We start from the raw sequence: 19339 nt of genomic DNA on the forward strand, positions 1-19339 counted from the left end.
TGTGCGTGTAAGCCTCAGTAAAAAGTGCCTAATACTAGAATGAAGCAAGGGCCGTACCTCCATAGTAAAGCCCCTAGTTTGCACTGAGAAGGTCCCAGGTTGAATCCCCAGCATCTCCAGGTAGGGCCGGGGAAAACAGTCTGTTAAATAAATTTAACAGAATTTAACAGAGTAGAGCTGCTGCTGCCAGTCGGTGCTGACCATACTGGGCTAGATGGACCAAGGGTCTGACTCTGCATTCGGCAGCTTCCTACGTTCTTATGTTTTGCACGTGCAAGGTAAACCTGAAGCATCGGGAGGCAAAAAGAGTTCAACTTGCCAGGGAATGAGGAGGAGGAGGAGGAGAGACTGATCAAGTACCTCGTGCTCCGCCCTGCAAAGGTCTGCCTGAAAGGCTGAGTAATGCCACCCCCAAAGCCACCGGGGGCTGAATAAACCCTTCCATGGCTGGGAGGCGGAGCTTCTGTATCCTCGCCCCTTCCTCGATTAGAGGAAAAAGCCGAATTCTACAAATGCACATAATTTAGCTTGCAGAGTACTGCCGCTTCTTTTGCTGAAGATCGGAGGCTGCCTTATACAGAGTCAGACCACTATACATCTAGCTCAGGATTGTCCACAGCAGGGGTAAGAAACCCTGTGTGGCCCTCCAGATGCCTGGACTCTAATTCCCATCAGCCCCAGACAGCAATGGCCAGGGATGAGAGGATCTGGAGTTCAACAACATCTGGAGAGTTGCAGATTTCCTCATAGCTGGTCTACATGTACCAGAGTCAGACACAGCTCTTCCCCGTCTCTAGGTGGAGCTGCCAGGGATTCGAACCTGGGGCCTTCTGCATACAAAGCAGGCTTTCTACCTTTGAGCTGTAGCCCTTCACTGCAGGGTTAGGAGTGCCGGGGGGGGGGGGGTAAATGGCGTAGAATACACACAAATCCCATGTATAAGCCAGGCTCATGTGCATCTCATCCACCGGAATCCTCAAGACAGCAGACATGCATGGCCGTCAGAGAAATCCGCGACAGGTTCAAAGGAGTTCGGACCAGCTTTCTCTGAGTCACATGGATTCTGCGGACCTGCGGACCAGTTTTTTAAAAACCTTTGGGGAGGGGGATGTGCACAAACAGGAATAACAGTTGTGTAGATCCCTAAAAAAAATCCAGTTTTGTCCATGAGTGGACAACAGAACAAAAGATGCCTGACAATGTGCGAAACACAGACGACTTTCATGAGACGCAGTGAAGAGAACACACACACACAGCGCCGTGGGTTAAGGCATTTCCCCATTCCAACTTCCTGGAAAGCAACTCCGTATTAGTTCTGAACATCTGCACGCACTCAGGGGAAGAAGCTGGGGAGGAGAAGCAGCCCGCGGCAGAATGCGCTGCCCAGCAGGCCCCATCGCTCCGTGCCTTCACTGCGCTGGGCCCCTCCTCCCACCATCAGCCTGACTCGACTCACAGAGGCCGTGTTAGCGGCACCGCTTTATTTGCTTGCGCAGCAAGCCTCCCACATCACAACAAGGTCACAGCTGCTCGAAAGAGTTCAGAGAAAGAGAGGCAAGACCCCGGAAGGCACCGGCGCCACTAAAAACTCCACACACACCCTCGCACACCTTTCACAACGTTCCCCAGATTTCTGAGAGCAGAGCACAAGTTTGCTCAGTTCAAACTGGAGCAGCCCAACCTTGCACAGTCAAAGAGCACGTTCCAGCCACACTCGGAAGAACCCACCCTCCACGCTTTGTGCAGGTCGACGTTTCCTCCAGGGAAGCGTCATTGCACCAAGAATCCCACCACATCAGGTGCGGCAGGATTACTGACCTTCAGCGGAGGTCAGCTGGAAGGAGGAAGTGTGATGTAGCAGTTAGAGCAGCGTTGCCCAACCTGGTGCCCCCCAGATGTCATTGAATTCAAACTCCCATGAGTCCCAGGCAGCATGGGCAACAGTCAGGAGTGCTGGGAGTTGTCGTCCAAAGTGGCTGGAGGGCACCAGATTGGGAAAACTTAAAGTGTGCAACTAGGGACCGAGTGCAAAAGACACTTCTGAGCCACAGGCACAGGAAGAAAGCTGCCAGTTGGAGGGCACTCCTGTGCTGCCTCTTTGCTATCTATAGGCTGCGGTCCAGCAATGACAACCTACCTATATAAACACCACGCAGACCCAAAAGAGAGCCGCTCTGTGTGCTGAAATCGGAGGTTTCTCTAATTGCACACGACAGCAGGTCTATAAAAATAGTTGTGAATCTGTGTGCTTTTTCCACTGGAGTTTGGCCATTTTAAGAGCCACATTTAAATAGACAGACGCAGAGCCAGCTGCCACTGCTCAAAGCAGAAACCACCCAACCCGCCCCCTCCAACACACAAACGTGGAGCGCAAGAGGAGCCCACGCCGGATCAGGCCAAAGGCCCGTTGAATGCAGCGTTCAGTTCCCACCATGGCCAACCAGATGCCCCAATGGGAAGCCCACCAGCAGGGCTACACCACTGCAAGTTTAGCACTCACGTTTCAACACGGTGTAGTAGGCTGAGCATGTCTGAGCTGGGTTCAAATCCCTGTTTAGCCCCCAAGCTCAATGGAGGACAGTGGACCAGTCAGCATCTCTCAGCCTGCCCTACCTCACGGTCCTCACTGCCCTACCTGTTGTGAGAACAGATTGTGGGGAGCTTGTATACCACTCCGATTCCTTGGAGGAAAGGCAAGAAAGAGACATTTAAAACATACACACATACTTATGATTTAGGCTAGTTGCATGCCATGTCAAGCATTTCTGGGTTCTTTGGAAGTAAAGCATTGTTTGCAGGAACTGATCTAGGAACAGACTTTCTCCAAAACACAGCGTCCAAGTTTTAAGTGTGAAGAAGGTTCTGGATATAGGGCACCAGGATGGCAGGGCCAGGAAACATGGCCAAAGACTACAAGGAACAGAAGCCCCATGCCATGAAGACATGAGCCTTACCATGAGAAAATATCCTGGCAGCATACCACGCACAGCCACGCACAGCCAGCATCCACGAGGACAAGCAGCTTGCACAGTCTCCAGCAATCCAAGCCATGCTCAAGATTAGTAAGTTCTATAGAATGCTTCAGGGGGGAAATTGATCTGTGGAAAAGTCACAAACCTTCACCCATTCAAGTTCTCAGACACACTGCACCGACTCCAAGCAATGCCGCTAAGCTCAGGGAGGAAGCAACAACTGCCCCAGCCTGCTCAATTTGCAGGGTGTTAAGCATCGTCCCATTGCAGAGCAGCTGTAAAAAAAAAAAAAAAAAAGCTACTGTGACTTCCTGTAATGTCACTACAGCAAACGCGCATAGACCTCACACTCTGCTCAGCTGCTCCAAATTTCAGATGGGGGGGGCTCCCATGATGGAATGGTCACCCATACGAGAGATTCCCTGCATGTAGAAATCTAGCAGATCAGAGGGAGGGAGCCAGCTAAGAAAGCTAGCATGTTGAGAAGGCTGTGTTGTTGCAAGGAATCTTTCTGTGTGCACGGCACAAAGCATTTCTGAGCCCGTGAGCCCCCACCCCCCCGCTTGCAGCCTGAGGAACAACAGCTCAGACGCAGGCCTTTTCACCTTGGGGAGACCTACACCTTCAAAGCAAGAACACTGTTCACACACAAGAAGCCACAGCTGCTTTTTGCACACTCATTCCGCCAGTACCGAACTCTCTCACTGGTCCCTGCTCTCGATTAGTTCTTTTATCGGGGGGGGGGGGGCACAGACAGACCCTCAAATATTTCCAGTCAAAATCACAGCTGCGCAAGGCCACCTGCCTGCACCGAAAATTTCTGCAGACAACTGAAGTCTCTCCCAAGTTTGCAAAAGCTACTCTAAAGAGATTAAAGGCACAATCCTAGGAGTGTTTAGACAGAAAAAAGGCCTACAACTCCCTGCATGGCTGGGAGTTTAAACATGCACAGATTGCGTCCTCATTCATTTACTGGAGAGAGGCTACTCGCTGCTGCAAGATGCGGCCACGGCCACTGGCTCTGATGCCTTTCCCAAAATGTTGGAGAAAGTCATGGAATCGACAGCTATGATAGATAAATCAATCCTCCATGTACAGAAGAAGTCTGCCTCTGAATACCAGCTGTTGGGGTCACACAAACAGGGAGAGGACTACAGCCTTCATGGCCCTGCTCATGGGCTTGTACCAGAAACATCTTGGACACTTGCTGAAATCGCATGTTGGCCTAGATCAGGGGTCAGCAAATAGTTACTGGCCTCAGTAGCCAGCCAAAATTTGCTTCTTGCCATGACCCTTCCCCCTACTCCCAGGGGTAGGGGGCAGGGCCTTCTGAAATTACGCTAGGGGTGTCCATCACTGGGAAATCCAGTTATTGTTTGTCTCAACAGGGTCCTGCAGCATGTACAACTTGCTTTGCATCTGTGAGCCAGCTGCGGACTGTTCCCCAAACTCCAGGAACGTTTCTGAACATTTTTTAAAGGTTCTGCAATTTGCTCAAATTATGGGCGAATATCCACAAATTACAGGTGAAATTGTGCAAATCGCACAAATTCGGCCATGATTTGCACAAATTGCTCAGAAATCCACATATATTGCTCAGAAGTTTGTGCAAACTGCAGAACCCCCCCCCCACACACACACACACACACACACAAAATGCACAAAATTCCTGGAAAATCCACAAGCAGGCCCAACTTGCTACGGATTGAGTCGGATGCCACAGCAGGGACTGAAACAAAGCCCCCCCCCCGGGGGGGGCCTCATGCCTAGGAAAACACATCAAACTCCACGCCCGAAACAAATTTCTCTGACATCCCTACAATACTCTGAGCTCAAGATGCAGCACAGCTGCTCTCCCCTACAACAGAGGAGAAGGATGTGAGCTCGCCCCTGTTGCGCTAAGCCTGGGAGAGAGCAGTGAGACATGGCTCTCCGAACTAGTCCATGGCTCAGTGCAGCATCAGAGAGCACCCCTGCCATGCTCCAGGGCTTCTCAAGTCATCAGGTGGATTCCCCGTGCTTTCCCAGACACGGACAATGGGCAGGGGTTCCTCGATTCCGTGCTCTCGCCAGAACAAAAACTGTACCTGCCCGCGGCGAGTCAGCAGGGGCGGTTGTGGAACCTTGGTCCAAATAGACCTCTGGCCTGATCCAGCAGGGCTCTTTGCAGGCACAAACTATTTCTGCATGACAAAAACACGACCACGCCGGCCTGCCACACAAACCATGCACCCTCCCTGCACCTTTGGGAGACTCCTCAAAAGTTGATCGTTATTTCCTCCCTGCTACAGACGTAGCAAAAGGGGAAGCAGCTGGCGGGGAAGAAACCCTATTGGCATTACAAGGGCAGGGCTGAGTCTGGAAGGCGCAGCTCCCACCTCCGTCTTCTGTCCTCCTCGCTGAGGAAGGGGAGACGCAAAACAACGGAGGGAAAGCGGACTCTGTGAGCGTCTCCATTTCTGCCTCCAGCCTCAGGACCTCTCCCCCCACCCCCCCACCCCCCACCCCACGTCAGAGGGATTGTCAGCCAGACGCCCACTTGAATTCTTGCAAAGCTACAGCCCCACAGCAACAGGGGCCTCCGAACGCCAGGCCTGCAGCCAGCCTGCGCAGCCGCCGGCAAGGGACAGACGTCCACGCCAACACGACCAGCGGGGAGATGGGGAGAAAGCATTTGCCCAGCGTCCCCCCCCCCCCCCGCTAGAGAGCCCTTGGCTATGTGCAGCTGAAAAGGCTGGGGGGAGGGGGGGTGCGAGCAGGAAAGCTGCCTGTCGGCGCTTAAGGCAGAGGGAAAATTTTCCACAGGAGGAAAGGGGCATCTTACTTTACAGCCACTGTAATAAAATGAAAGGTCTGCCTCAACTCTCCTTTCTCTTTGGGGATTCGTAGCTAGGCCAGTAGATTTCTCCAGGCTTAATTTCACACAGAACTCAACACCTATCTCCAGAAGTCATGTCAGATTGTGGTGTATTTTATGTGTGCACGCTCGCACAGACACACACACACACACAAATATATATATATATATATATATACACACACACACACACACACACAAAGTATATACACACACACACACACACACACACAGAAAGAGAGAGAGAGAGAGCGCTATAAAACAAACTAAGCCTCTAGTCCTCATGGAGAATGGAGGCTGAAAAACCTGTTCTAGAGGTTTTTCTGAGGGATTCCCTTTAGGAGCTCCCAAGCCAAACTTCCAAACAGAAGCTTTTTGGAAATTAGCGTTCCGGTATTCAAGGATGGGGGACCCAGATTCTACTTCTGCACGAGGCTTTCTTGAGTGCTCCTAATTCCACTTTAACAACAGCACGATTTCGCAGCCATCAGGTTTGTGGCACAGTTGCATGCGCAGGAAGAAAATGCATGTCACTCCAGTCAATTTAAACAATGGTACTAGTGCTGCTCTTTGGGATGAGGGAAGACTGAGCTATGAACCACTGTGCCATGTGGAAAGCCTGCCTTTGCCATGAACTTAACTAGGTGGCTTTAGACAAGCCACGCTCACCCTCAACCTCAGCCCCCTCCCCAGACTACAAAAAGGGGATAACACCACTGGCCTACCTTACAGATTGTAAGGATTACTGAAATAATGTAATGAAGGACATCAGATGCTTGTTTTTACACCTCTTACCCCCCCCCCCAATATCCTGTGCAAAAGACACAGATTTCAACATCAAGCGTACATCATGCAAAACCGAGTACATTCGCACAACATCTGTTCTGAGCACAGAATATGCGTGTCCATTGCTTTAAAAAAAAATCTTGTCATTTTCTCGGCTGGGTGTGGGGAAGTGGCCACAACTGCCCCCCATCTAGGAGAATTCATGAGGACAGCCAGAGGAAGGAAAACTGCTCTATCTGCTCCCAGTCGGATAAAACAGAGTTCCCCCTGCTGTCACGGGGAATGCTCCAGGAGGCCTCATAGAGAAGGGCTGTCCGGTGCATTAGAGGGCAAACTAGGCACTCTGCAAATATGGCCTGGACCATGTGTTAGCTGGGGAAGATCCGTGGGTGAGAAAGAGGGGAGCTCAACTCCCTCCCCCAGCGCCAGCATTAGCACTACAAGGAAGGAAAGGAGCTGGGAAACCTGCAATTTGCCTGGGAAACTTTGGATCAAGCAACATGTTAACAGAAGCAAGAGACCCCTGTGCCAAGGAGTTTCCAAACTAAAATCCAATTGGAGGGGCACAATAAATAAATGCTGTTACAGGTTTCTGCCTGTTCAGAAAGTTGGCAAAGCGTTTCCATCTCTTTAGCGGAGAGTGGATATCTGTCCTTGCCAATATGGCATACCTGTGTCAGGAGCCAAGAATGCCAGGGAGGCTTTTGGGGTGCTGGTGGGGGTATATTTTGCTCCATCATTTGGCACTCCCTCCAGCTCCCCTTCAGAGTAGAGGATTACTCTGTTCATGCATTGGGGGCTGTATTTTTAGCACCTGTTTCCTTCCCTGCCCCGCTGGGATCCCCTGCCCCCGTAAGAACTTTATCTTCTGTTCTTAAGCCATTTCCCCATTGTCTTTCTAACTCGCACATGTCCTGTACAGAAGGCAAGGGCGGCCTTCCAACACAGCTACAGATGCTGAGGGGCTGGAGCGGCAGCGGCAGGGGAGGGGGAGGGGGAGAGAAAGAGATTGAAAGCGGGTGTGACAGAAGAACCTCCAATTCCTGGACTCCCCAAACTTCAGTACAAAAAAACAGAAAAGAAAAAAAATCAGCTTATCTGCAAAGCAAGAGGGCTGCATTGCCACTTTCACACTGCATTTTCAATCTAGAGCATTCTGCATGTCTGAACCATGACATCCCACCAGCCACAGCCAGCACAGCCAAAGTTGCCCACCCCTGATCTAAAAACAGAGGTGTGCTTCTTACTCCAGAACTATTTTTTAAATTCCTATCCGCTAAGGGCCAAATTAGAAGGGACATTAATTGCGTGAATACAGTGAATGCACAAGTTTCTTGCTCAACCCATACTCAGCCCATATTCTGGCTTGTCGTGTTGTGTAAACCAGGTCTCTCTGTCTCTGCCAGAGTCCTGATAAAAAAGTAATTGCAAAGAGCAGCTTCAGAGGGGTGATTTTGGGCCAGGATCCTGGCAGGGAGAGAAAAAAAGTTAAACTCTGCCTTCTCTCACTCGCGCTCTCTCGCTCGTTCTCTCTCTCTCTCTCTCTCACACACACGTACGAACGTCTTAAGGATATTCAGGGCAATTAACATCTGGGCTAGCTTAGCCTTAAAACTCAAGTGGACAAAGATTTCTTTAAATCAAGCCGCCTTGAGTTCCTTGCAAGAGGGAGAAAGGCGGGGTATAAATGCAATAAATAAATAAATAAATTTAATTGGGTGACAACCGTACCTAATACACCCAACTGCATTTGCGCATCAACTCCTGCGTGCCTCTCCTATTCTTCCTCTCTTTGTATGAAATCCTTGCCTCCTCTTCCCCTTTGTCTTCCCAGAGAGTGGAAAATTTAGACTGCAAGACTCCTTGGAAGCAGACACCCATCTGGTTCACTTATATTACCCTAAATCGTCATACATACACTACCAGGAGTGTACAAGACAGATGAAGTTGCATTTCTTTGCAGAATTATGCCAAAGCAGAGTTTTGGGGAAAGTTTGGAAATATTCCAAGAGCCTGATTGTACAAAGTCAAATGGGGGCAGGGAGAGGCAAGAGAAAGAGAGAATGTTTCAAAAACTAAGGATGAGTGTGTACTGAATAAAGGGGACGGGAAACACCAACGCAACTTCTTTTAGTCTAATCTGTCCACACAGAGGTTAGCTCAGCCTGGGCTGTGCATACCTAAAGGAGCACCTTCTTCTCCCAAATATTCCTCTGCATGCTCAGAGGTTAACAAAAGCAGTTCTGCTCCAGCCCCCACTGCCCCCTACCCTCTGGCAAGACTGGCAGAGGACTCCATGCAGGGCCTTTCTGGCAGCGGCACCAACCCTTTGGAACTCCCTGCCCAAGGAAGCCCACTTTACAACATCTTTTATATTCCATCATCTAATTAACAGCTCACAGCGCTTCAAGAGCACATTCCTCGGCATTGGCAAGCTGGCGCTATGGCATTCTTGAATTCCTTTTGCGTTTTGGGTTGTTGGTTGAATTTTGGTATTTTTATTACATTTTTTTAACAGTCACACACCATCTCTTGATTAGAAAACCACATATAAGGTTACAAAAGCTGGGAATGTTTAGCTTAGGAAAAAGGCAAGTAAGGGGGAATGTGACAGAGGTGTATAAAATTATGCCTGGTGTGGAGAAAGTGGATAGGGAGACCTTTTTCTCCCTCTCAAAATACCAGAACCCAATGGGGTCCTCCCATGAAGCTGATTGGTGGGAGATGCAGGACAGATAAAGGGAAGGACTTCTTCGCACAATGCAGCGTTAAACTATGGAATTCGCTACCACAAAATGTAGCGATGGCCACCAGTTTGGATGGCTTTAAAAGGGGGTTGGACAAATACATGCAGGAAAAGGCTATCAACGGCTACTAGTCCTGATGGCCATCTGCTACCTCCAGTATCAGAGGCAGTGAGCCTCTGTATGCCAGTTGCTGGGGAACATGGGCGGGAGGGTGCTGTTACGCTCATGCTGTTTGGGGGTCTCCTGTGAGCGGCTGGTTGGCCTCTGTGTGAACAGAATGCTGGTCTGGATGGACCCTTGGTCTGATCCAGCAGGGCTCTTCTTCTGTTCCTATTTAAAAGCCATCTGTTCAGAGAGAAGGAAAACTTACTAGTCGATTTTCCTAACATGTTGACCATCCTGGGTCGCCTCCTGAAGAGAGACAGGGGAAGGAGTGTGGGAGGCAAGATCAACGATGAAGATGGGCGCTGGAAGAGAGAGAGGGTTTGTCGCTTTGTATTCATGAAGTTGTCAACTCCACAGTGACTGCACATCTCCTAGCGCATACACCAAAGCACAGGCTTGAAGGAAGCCTGTTTCGGCGGCCAAGATTCCTGTGGGCCTCCAAAATGCATCTATTCAGGCTCCTTCCAGAAAGGCAAAGGGAGACCCACTCTGCAAAGAGGAGGCACCCGTTGCTATGCGCCAAGGAAGATTCCCAATCCCACGCTTGCCGCTTCAAAAAAGAAGAACTCAGCCACACACACACAAACCCCAAACCATCAACCGTCGATCGCATTCAACAACGAGCCAACTAGACAGCATTTTGGAAAATAGCGTGTGGGGGGGAGATATCTTTCCAGCTCTTGCATCTAAATACAAGATTGTCCCGGAAGGCAGCTTGAACTTCGCCACTTTAAAATATTTCTCAGTTCAAGTTTATTGATCCACAGCCAGCTGGGCTTTTGCATACATATCAAACTAAACACAGAAACAAGAAAAATACAGAATGTCAAGTTAAAACAACATCAAACTAGGTGTAATGATAAGTAAGGAATAACGTAAACAAACTGTAACAACTGACTTGAATACTAAAAAAAGTAAATTAATCAAAATAGCTCAATGACCTATGGTATCATCTGTTGAAATTTTAAAACCTTCCTCTTCCCTAGAGCTAGCTTAACAAATTTAACAGTGCAATATGTCACAAAATAATCTGTCCCAGCCAATGAAAATAAGATTTTGTTTAAAAGGGAATTATCTCTAATATCAGCAGCAAGGGGAAGATCAAGGAACTGAAACCACAAATCTAAAAAAAACAGGCATTCCAAAAGAAAGCAAACCAAATCCTCTACCTTCTAGCATCTTCAAATATTTATACCCCACCTCTCACCCTCAGTTTTAGGCAGCTTATAACAGAATTTTAAAACAAAAACAGTGGAACAGATCCAACAGTGTACATACACCAGTGCTGTCAATTATTATTATTAAGAATTATATTTCTATGCTGCCCCATAGTCTCTTGGTGGTTCACAAAGATTAAAAACCATTAAAGATACAGTATACAAAGTTTTTAAAACTATCTACATAAAAACACACAGACAGTATACACAGAAACAACATATATCTGAAGACAACTTTAAGCAACCGACCATAGAACAAATCCAAGACCTGATTCCAACTCATCATATGCTGCCAGATGTTGCACTAGCGTAAACCAATGCTCATGCAACATCAGTACCGCTGGCTAGTGCAACAGATTTAAAAGTTAATAGCGTTTGCTAGCACAGCATCAATGGCACTAGGGCGCAGATCCATCATTAAAATGGACACACAATCAAAACAGCTGTGGCAACCATCAACCAGTATTTTTTTAAGAGTGTGTTTAACAACCTAAAGAGTATACTTAAGATGATCCCTTAAAAGTCTGCAGAAACAAGAATGCTTTTAAGCGACTCTGAAAAGGCCAGAAAACGGTGGGCCAAGCACAAGAACAGGGGGAGAGTTCTACACAATTTAGGGGCTGCAACCCAGGCCCAACTGAGGGGACTCAGCCACAGCTGGCTGGAGGATTATGGGATTTGTAGTCCAACACAGCTGGAGCATACCAGGTTGGCAAAGGCTGACCTAGCAGTAGAGTCACCTTCCAAGACATTGTCAAACACAAAGATGGTGGACACTGTGAACCTGTAATTTTTAAAAGAGAGCCAGGGCAGGCATCAGTGGTGGCCCAGAAGGAGTGCTGGGGCCTGAGCTGCCCTAAGATATTGGGTGCTGACACCGAGAAGGCCCTGTCTTTTAGTCACCCATATCACTTCATGAGGAGGGTGCCCTCTGAGGGAGATCTTAATATTCAGGTGGGTTCACATGGGTGTAATTGATCCTTCAAGCACGTCGGCCCCAATTCACTTTACGTTTTTATGGCTCAAAGCTGGCACCTTGAATAGAGCTCAAAAACAATGGAATGTATTCACTTTATTATTGTTTTAACCACGTGTTTATTTTAACATTTTGGTTCCTATGACCCTTAGTCAATACAATGGACACCAGCGAAGTTTCTTCAAGTACTAGCAAAACGCGATCCCTTTTGCTAACTCCAGTTGATCGATTCCTGCTGTTATGCTGTACCGACTGAAATTTCCAAGCCCCCTTCGAAGGAGGCCCCAGAGAAAGCGCTTTGCACTAATCCAGTCTAGACGTTGTCGCTGCTGTAACCATCCCATCGCTCTGCTTCCCCTGCGTTCCCCCACGCGATTCTGGCACCTCTCTCCAGAAACAAAGTGTCCCATGGGTGTCAACCGCAGTCGCACCTCCGAGGGAGGCGACGAAAAGAAAAAGAGCATCGAAAAGAGCATCGCTTCGGTGGCAGACAACTTCCTCCGCCTCTCCCTAGCCTGAGCCTGAAAAGGACGGGTGGCTCTCCAAACACAGGTGGTTCCCCGAGTGCCGACACCATAATTTGAGCCCGCACCTGCAATTTAGGGCAGCCGGAGCTGCTACAACAAGGTACACACCCTCAGGGCTCCTCCCCCCACCCTCGCACACAATGGTTTTAAATCATCCACAAGAAAGCTAGTGCTGCATCACCGCTATGAGCATGCAAAACAAAGGTGGGGCCACGAACATGGGGAACTGAAGCTTCCAAACAGAGAGCTGGGATTCGGCCGGATGGATGTGCTGGAGCGGTAGCAAAATACCTGCGAACTGCCGGCCACTTGAACACCGCCCACCAGTTATGAGGAGTCAGAGGGTCTTCCGTGGCTTTCAATAAGAAAATGAAAACGGAGGCAAAGCAAAAACTAAGATGCTTTCAGAAATAAAACCCAAAGCTTTTTTTTTTTCCAATCCACACCCAGACACCCCGAATTTTGAGCCTGTACTGGAGGTCTGCAAGGGAGGAGGAAGGGGGCGGCTTTCCACTTTGGGGCAGGCTCTGGAGAAATCCCGAAACAGCGCTGTGGTCGAGAATAACTCCCTGCCTTATCAATTAGGGGTTGCCAACTTTTGTGGGTGGGTGGGCACTTTTGGAATTTGGAGAGTGGCTGGGTGCTCCCGCAAAATGGCTGCCCTGGCGGTGGGGCTCGCCCATTCATAAAACAGTAGCCATGGCAGGCAAGGCTGGTCACAACACACTCTTTTCCCAGAAGGCAAACTGGTGCGATTAAAAGAGAATTAACTTCCCAAGAACTTAAGACGAGAGAGGCCTGAGCTCCAGAACACGAAACAACTCTTGGAAACCAAAGAAAAAGGGCAGAGAGGGCAGCCCTTGGCTCTGCAGCGTGCCACCCTCCCAGTTAAAAAAAAGAAAGGGAGTATAATTTAATACAAATCTTAGGAATCGAATATAAAATCAGGAGTGGCAGGGAGCCTGGCAGGCATCAAGAGAGGGACCACACTGGAGACTCCAGGATCAGCTATGTCCTGGGAACAGGTGAGTCTGAATACCAGGTGCTTTTGCTCAATAGAGGGAAACAGGAGACTTGGCTGAAGGGGGAAAAGCAGAAACGAGCACACAGCATATGAACATGAGAAGAGCCCTGCTGGATCAGGCCAAGGGTCCATCTAGTCCAGCATTCCGTTCCCACAGTGGCCAACCAGCTGCCCACGGGAAACCTACAAGCAGGACAGGAGTGCAACAGCATAACTCTCCTGCCCATGTTCCCCAGCAAGTGGTGTGCATAGGCAGACTGCCTCTGCTACTGGAGGGAGCACACAGCCATCAGGACTAGTAGCCACCCATAGCCTTCTCCTCCCGGAATTTGTCCAACCCCCTTTTAAAGCCCTCCAAACTGGCTGGATGCCGTCTTCCCGTTCTCCAAAATGATCATGGTTTTGCAGGCTTCAAGGGAAGGAGAGCTGCCTGCGACACAGTGCTGGTCCATCTAGCCCAGTCTTGACTGCTCTGACTGGCAGCAGCTTCCCAGCGTCTCAGGAAGACCCTTGGCCCCCCTCACCGGCCACCCGATCCTTTTAAGCGGAGACCCTGGGGAGGGAGCTAGAGGCCTGCTGCCCAAGAAGCCTGGCACGCTGTCACAGACCTGCATCATGCCAGCCAGCACACAAGAGGCGCAAAGGACAACAGCCGACCTCTACGGCTGGTCGCTGGGGACGCCACCGGCCGTCTTCGAGTGGAGAAAACACCCGTGGCGCCTCCTGCACAACAGCCTCGAACCCAGAGAGACCTGCAACAAATCCGCTGCAATGCAATGGCCCCGGGGCATCGTCTGCAGGTACAGGAGGCAGCCACCGTGCTGAAGTGAAGCAGGACTGGATCTGGACAGTGCCTGGAGGGAGGCACCCTGGGAACCCCATGTAGCCACCCTGAGTTCCACGATGGAAGGAAGGTGGGATATAAATATAATACATAAAATAAAATGCAGCCTCCCCTAAGCTGGTGCCCTTGAGATGTTTTGGACTGCAACTGCCAGTATTCCTGACCACTGGCCATGCTTCCTGGGGCTGATGGGAGTTGAAGTCCAAAACATCTGGAGGGCACCAGGTTGGGGAAGGCTGCTCTATATCATCCATGTTAGCAACGCAAGAGAGAGACTGTAGTGTAGTGGCCAAGGAATAAACTGCAGGCGCCCCAGTTCTGAGCTCAAACCCTTCCTTTGCTGAAAATGCACCAGATTTGTTCTTGCCGCAAGCCAAAGCTGCACCCCTCTGTTGCAATATGTGGGATTATGCTGACTTGCCCTACTGCGCAGAGCCGTTATTAGGAGTATCATGGTAACTCCCAAAATGCACTATCTATATGCCAACGCTTCTAGTTCAGCTCTCCTTAACCGGGCACCCTCCACATGTGTTGGACTACAACTCCCATAATCCCACAGCCACTACTGCGCCCTCTGGATTTGTTGGAGTTCAACTCCCATAATCTCAAAACCAGCTGTGCTGGCTGTGGGATTATGGGAGCTGCACTCCAACCCATCTGGGAGGCACAAAGTTTAGGGAAGGCTGTTATAGTCTAATAAACTATGAATAGTACAAGCAGCAGTACTACTTGTATCAGTAGGACTACCAGTACTAGTCGTAGTACCCCAGAGATTTGTTTGAGAGAGTTACTGCCAAAATGTTTACGCCCCTCGAGCTCAGGTATCCAGTTTTTAAATAACGACGTAGATTATGCCAGATGCCCAGCTCTATCCAGCTGCGCCAAACGTATGTCCACACAGCCCTCGCCACAATCCTGATTTTTTTTTGATAGAATAATTATTTTTTAAGACAAAAAACACAACAACATAAACACACAATACACATACACTAAAATATCTCTTAAGATAGCAAGATATCTACCTTTGGCTCCCTGTACACAACAAAGGCTTATTATTATTCTCTACTTCTTATCTTAGTTGTATATCACACAGTGGGTTCACAGACATTATCTCATTCCTCTCATAATTTTTAACAACAAGGCCACAACCCTGATTCAGGTGCTCCCAGCGAGCCCTGGGGACAGGAGGTCCTCCCCCCACCCCCAACACAGCAACCCACCAGCAGCGCTGCTGCCGTTTAGACCGGCCCTTACCTTTCCCTTCCGCCGGAGTCCAGCGCACCAAAAAGGATACATTTTCACCGCTCCCGATTTGGTTCCGATTGCCATAATGCGCAGCTTGGGGTCGAAGGCCAGGGAGCTGGGCTGGTTGGGGAAGCCGTGCTCCACCGTCTGGAAGAAAAGGATAGAAGCGGCCGCGCTAAGTTACAGGGAGGCAGCAAACGTTCCAGCACGGAGCAGCGAGGATCTCACAGCAAACATTCTGGCACGGAGGCACGACCGGCAAGCCAATGAGGCTCAGAAGCCCAAGGGAGCCAGGGAAGCGCAGCGGCTGGTGAGTTGGGCTGGGAGTCAGGAGATCCGGGTTCTAGTCCCCACTCTGCTGTGGGAGCTCCCTGGGTGACTTTGGGCCAGGCACAGACTCTCAGCCCATCCTGCCTCACAGGGTTGTTGTTGTGAGGATAAAATGGAGAGGAGGACGAGAACTACGTACGCCGCCTCGGGCTCCTTAAGGAGGAAACAAGGTGGGATATAAAATCTAATAAATAAAATAAATAAACATGTTTAAGGCACGGGTGCAGAACCTCAGGCCCAGGGGCCATATCGGGGGGCTGGGGAGGCCATGCCCCTTTGTCCAGAAGCAATGATGGTTTGGCACTTGCCTGGCTTTTGCACTGTTTTTCCCCATTCTGAAAGGCTGACATGCCTCCCCTAAAGCCCCGTTACCGGCAGGAAGCACTTTGAAGTAAAAGCGCTTTGAGCAGTTGCACTGCGAGGCCTGTACACACTTCTGTGGCGCGGGGCGGCCCCAAGTTCTATTCGTACCAAGAGAAAAATCAAACAGGGCACCAGGTTTCCAACGTACACCGCAGACATTCATACAGCCGACACTGCAGAGGCGGGGGACCTGAGCCCCGTGGGCCAAATCCAGCACTTCTGGGGTCCCAATCTGGCCTTCTGGGATTTCCTGAACGGCCCTGCTCCCAACCACTGTTTGTCTGCCGAGTGTTTGGTGGGTTCCTGGCTTTTCCGCAGTATTTTCCCCATTCTAAAAGGTTGAAATGCTTCTCCTAGAGCTTAGTTACTGGCAGGAAGGGCTTTCAGCCAAAATATGCGGTATTTTTAGCCCTGCAACTTTTGCCTGTGATCCCACCCACCCTGGCATGCGGCCCCCAAGAGCTTCTCCCAAATGGAATGCAGCCCCCTCAGGCTGAAAAGGGTTCAACACCCCTGCGATATAGCCACAGGGAGCAACCAACGAGCTGCACAGAACATTCCAGCACCACCCCCTGCTTAGCCTCTGGGTTTTATGTGGAAGCATTGGCAAGGCATAAATCACCGAGTCCATAAGGACTAGAGGCATCCATTACCCACTACCCACCCAAATGGGCCAGTTTGTGGATGCGGAACGTCACCATCAAGCTCTGGAGTCCACATGTGAACACTGCAGACCAAGAATTTACTTATATAAGGGGAGGGACCAATCGCTCCATGGCAGAGCCCCTGCTTTGCATGCGGAAGGTCCCAGGTTCCATCCCTGGCATCTCCAGGTAGCCCTGTGATTGACTTCCCCCTTATTTTCCTTTCTCCTCCCTTCCTAACAGATACTGTCTTCTTCTTTAGATTGCAAGTCAGTAGATAAAGCCTGTGCCCTTTCTCACTTCCCCCCACCCCCAGCAATTTTGGGCACATTACCATCATCATTTAAGAATTATTTTTGCAAGATGGTCTTGCGGGCGTTCACAGAAGCAGCGCTGACTATCTGAACGTGCTCTCCGAACATCCCGGGGCCGCTCGGTGGTCCTCCACCGCTGGCCAACAGCTGCGTTCGGAGAGCCAAGGCAGCCCACGCAAGGCAGGTGGAAGGCTCCTTTAACTTTGCTCCAGCCCAAGCCAGACTCTGGAGAGCTCATGTTTTAGGACAGCCGGAAAGGAGGAATAGATTAATAAAGACTTGGCCGGGAGTTCAGCGCAAAGCAGTCACGCCCTCCTCCTCGTCTCCCCCGAGAACCCTTTCAGCCAAGACTGCATCTTTTTCCAGCCTGGACCGGACAGACAAGTGAAGCTTTTCAGCCAATTCCAGCTTTGCTTTCTCTCGGGCATCGGGGTCAATGCGAGCGAACAAAGAAAGGCAGGCAGGCAAAGGATCCATTAAAAAATGCGGCAGGGCAGAACGTTTCCAACTTCCCTTCCTTTATCAGCCCCCACAACAGACCACACAGGAAAACCGGGTGGATGCCCTGGTATGGGGCAAGAAAGACACACACAGACCCATGCACAAGCAGAGGCAGAAAGAGGGACGCCACATGGCTAGTAAAAGAGTTGGCGTAGTTGTGGTCCAGAATAGAATCAGGAGATGAACAGGGTGGGATTCTCCCCAACAGACAACCAAGGAGTACACTGAATACCTGCCAGCTCACAAGAGGAAGACAACCGTTTTCCCTGCGCAAGGGAGCTGGAACAAAAAGGCCCACCACGGCCACCGTGCCAAACTCTTCACCCAAGTGGAGCCCCAGAATATGCGTAGCCCAGTACTCTGTCATCTCAAGAGCAGGAGTGTTGCTAGGCACTTACTGGTGTTGGGGGACTTCAACGTACATTCGGAGGCCATCCTCACAGGAGCACCTCGGGACTTCATGGAGACCATGGCCTCCTGGGAGCTGCACCATATTCTAACTGGGCCCACCCATGTAGCCGGTCATGCACTAGACCTTGTGTTTGTTTCTGGAGAAGCGGGGAGTGATCTGGAAGTCGGGGGTATATCCACCACCCCCTTGTCATGGTCAGATCACTATCTGGTGATGTTGGACTTCTCGGTTCCACAACCCCTCCGCAGGGGTGGAGGACCCATTAAAATGGTCCGCCCCAGGCGTCTTATGGATCCAAATGGATTCCTGAACGCGCTTGGGGATTCTCTGAGGCATGCCAACGGCCACTCGGTCGAGACCCTGGTGGGTGGCTGGAATGCCGCAAACACTGGGGCATTAGATCGGGTGGCTCCGAAACGCCCTCTCCCCCTGAACAGGGCTCGGACTGCACCATGGTTCAATCCGCGGTTACGAGCTCTGAAACAGGAGGTGAGACGGCTAGAGCGCCGGTGGCGGAAGTCTCGCTCCAAAGACGATCAGACATGGGCTAGAGCTGTATCTTCAGCCTATCGCGTGGCGGTGAAGGCAGCAAAAAAGGAATATTATGCTGCCTCCATCGCGTCTGCAGAGTGCTGTCCCAGGAGGCTGTTCCAAGTGGTCCAGAGCCTGGTCGGTCCTGTGGCTCCGGAACCACTGGAGCATTCTAAGGCCTCCTGTGAGGCTTTGGCAAGGCACTTTGCAGATAAAATTGATCAGATTAGGTGTGTTACTCTGCACACTGTGGATACAGTTAGTGAGCAAGAGGCGGCCTGTGGCAAACTGGTTTTGTGGGATCGGTTCCAGCTTCTTCCTCCTGATGAAGTGGACAAGGTGCTTTCATCTGTACGGCCGACCACCTGCTTACTTGATCCTTGCCCATCTTGGCTCATTATGGGCTGCAGAGAGAGACTGGGTGAGGGGATCAGGGCGGTGGTGAATGCCTCCCTTGAGGAGGGAGTGATGCCATCAGCCCTCAAAGAGGCAGTGATAAGACCGCTCTTAAAGAAGCCCTCCTTGGATCCTCAAGCTCTGAACAACTTTCGCCCAGTCTCAAATCTGCCATTTTGGGGGCAAGGTGATTGAGCGGGTGGTGGCGGTGCAGTTGAAGGCACACTTGGAAGAAACTGATTATCTAGACCCATTTCAGTCGGGCTTCAGGCCTGGGCATGGGACAGAAACGGCCTTGGTCGCCTTGGTGGATGATATGAGGAGGGCTCTGGATAGGGGTGAATGCTCCTTCCTTGTTCTCCTCGACCTCTCAGCGGCTTTTGATACCGTTGACCACGATATCCTCCTGGACCGCCTGGAGGGGTTGGGCATTGGAGACACCGTATTGTGGTGGTTCCGGTCCTTCCTCTCCGGCAGGTACCAGAGGG

General features: G+C 50.5%; 1 protein-coding gene across 2 annotated transcripts in view; it reads right to left on the minus strand.

Annotated features, from left to right (window-relative positions):
- Positions 1-19339, minus strand: part of LLGL1 (LLGL scribble cell polarity complex component 1) — a 78273-nt gene that overhangs the window by 45547 nt on the left and 13387 nt on the right. For both annotated transcript variants that reach the window (XM_084818138.1, XM_084818139.1), the window contains exon 2: positions 15410-15507. In XM_084818138.1, coding sequence (XP_084674264.1) covers positions 15410-15507 — 98 coding nt within the window. The remainder of the gene's footprint in view (positions 1-15409; positions 15508-19339) is intronic.

This window comes from Heloderma suspectum, chromosome 12 (assembly GCF_057233095.1).
Source record: "Heloderma suspectum isolate Gila_16-S chromosome 12, 16-S_ref, whole genome shotgun sequence".
NCBI lineage: Eukaryota > Metazoa > Chordata > Lepidosauria > Squamata > Helodermatidae > Heloderma > Heloderma suspectum.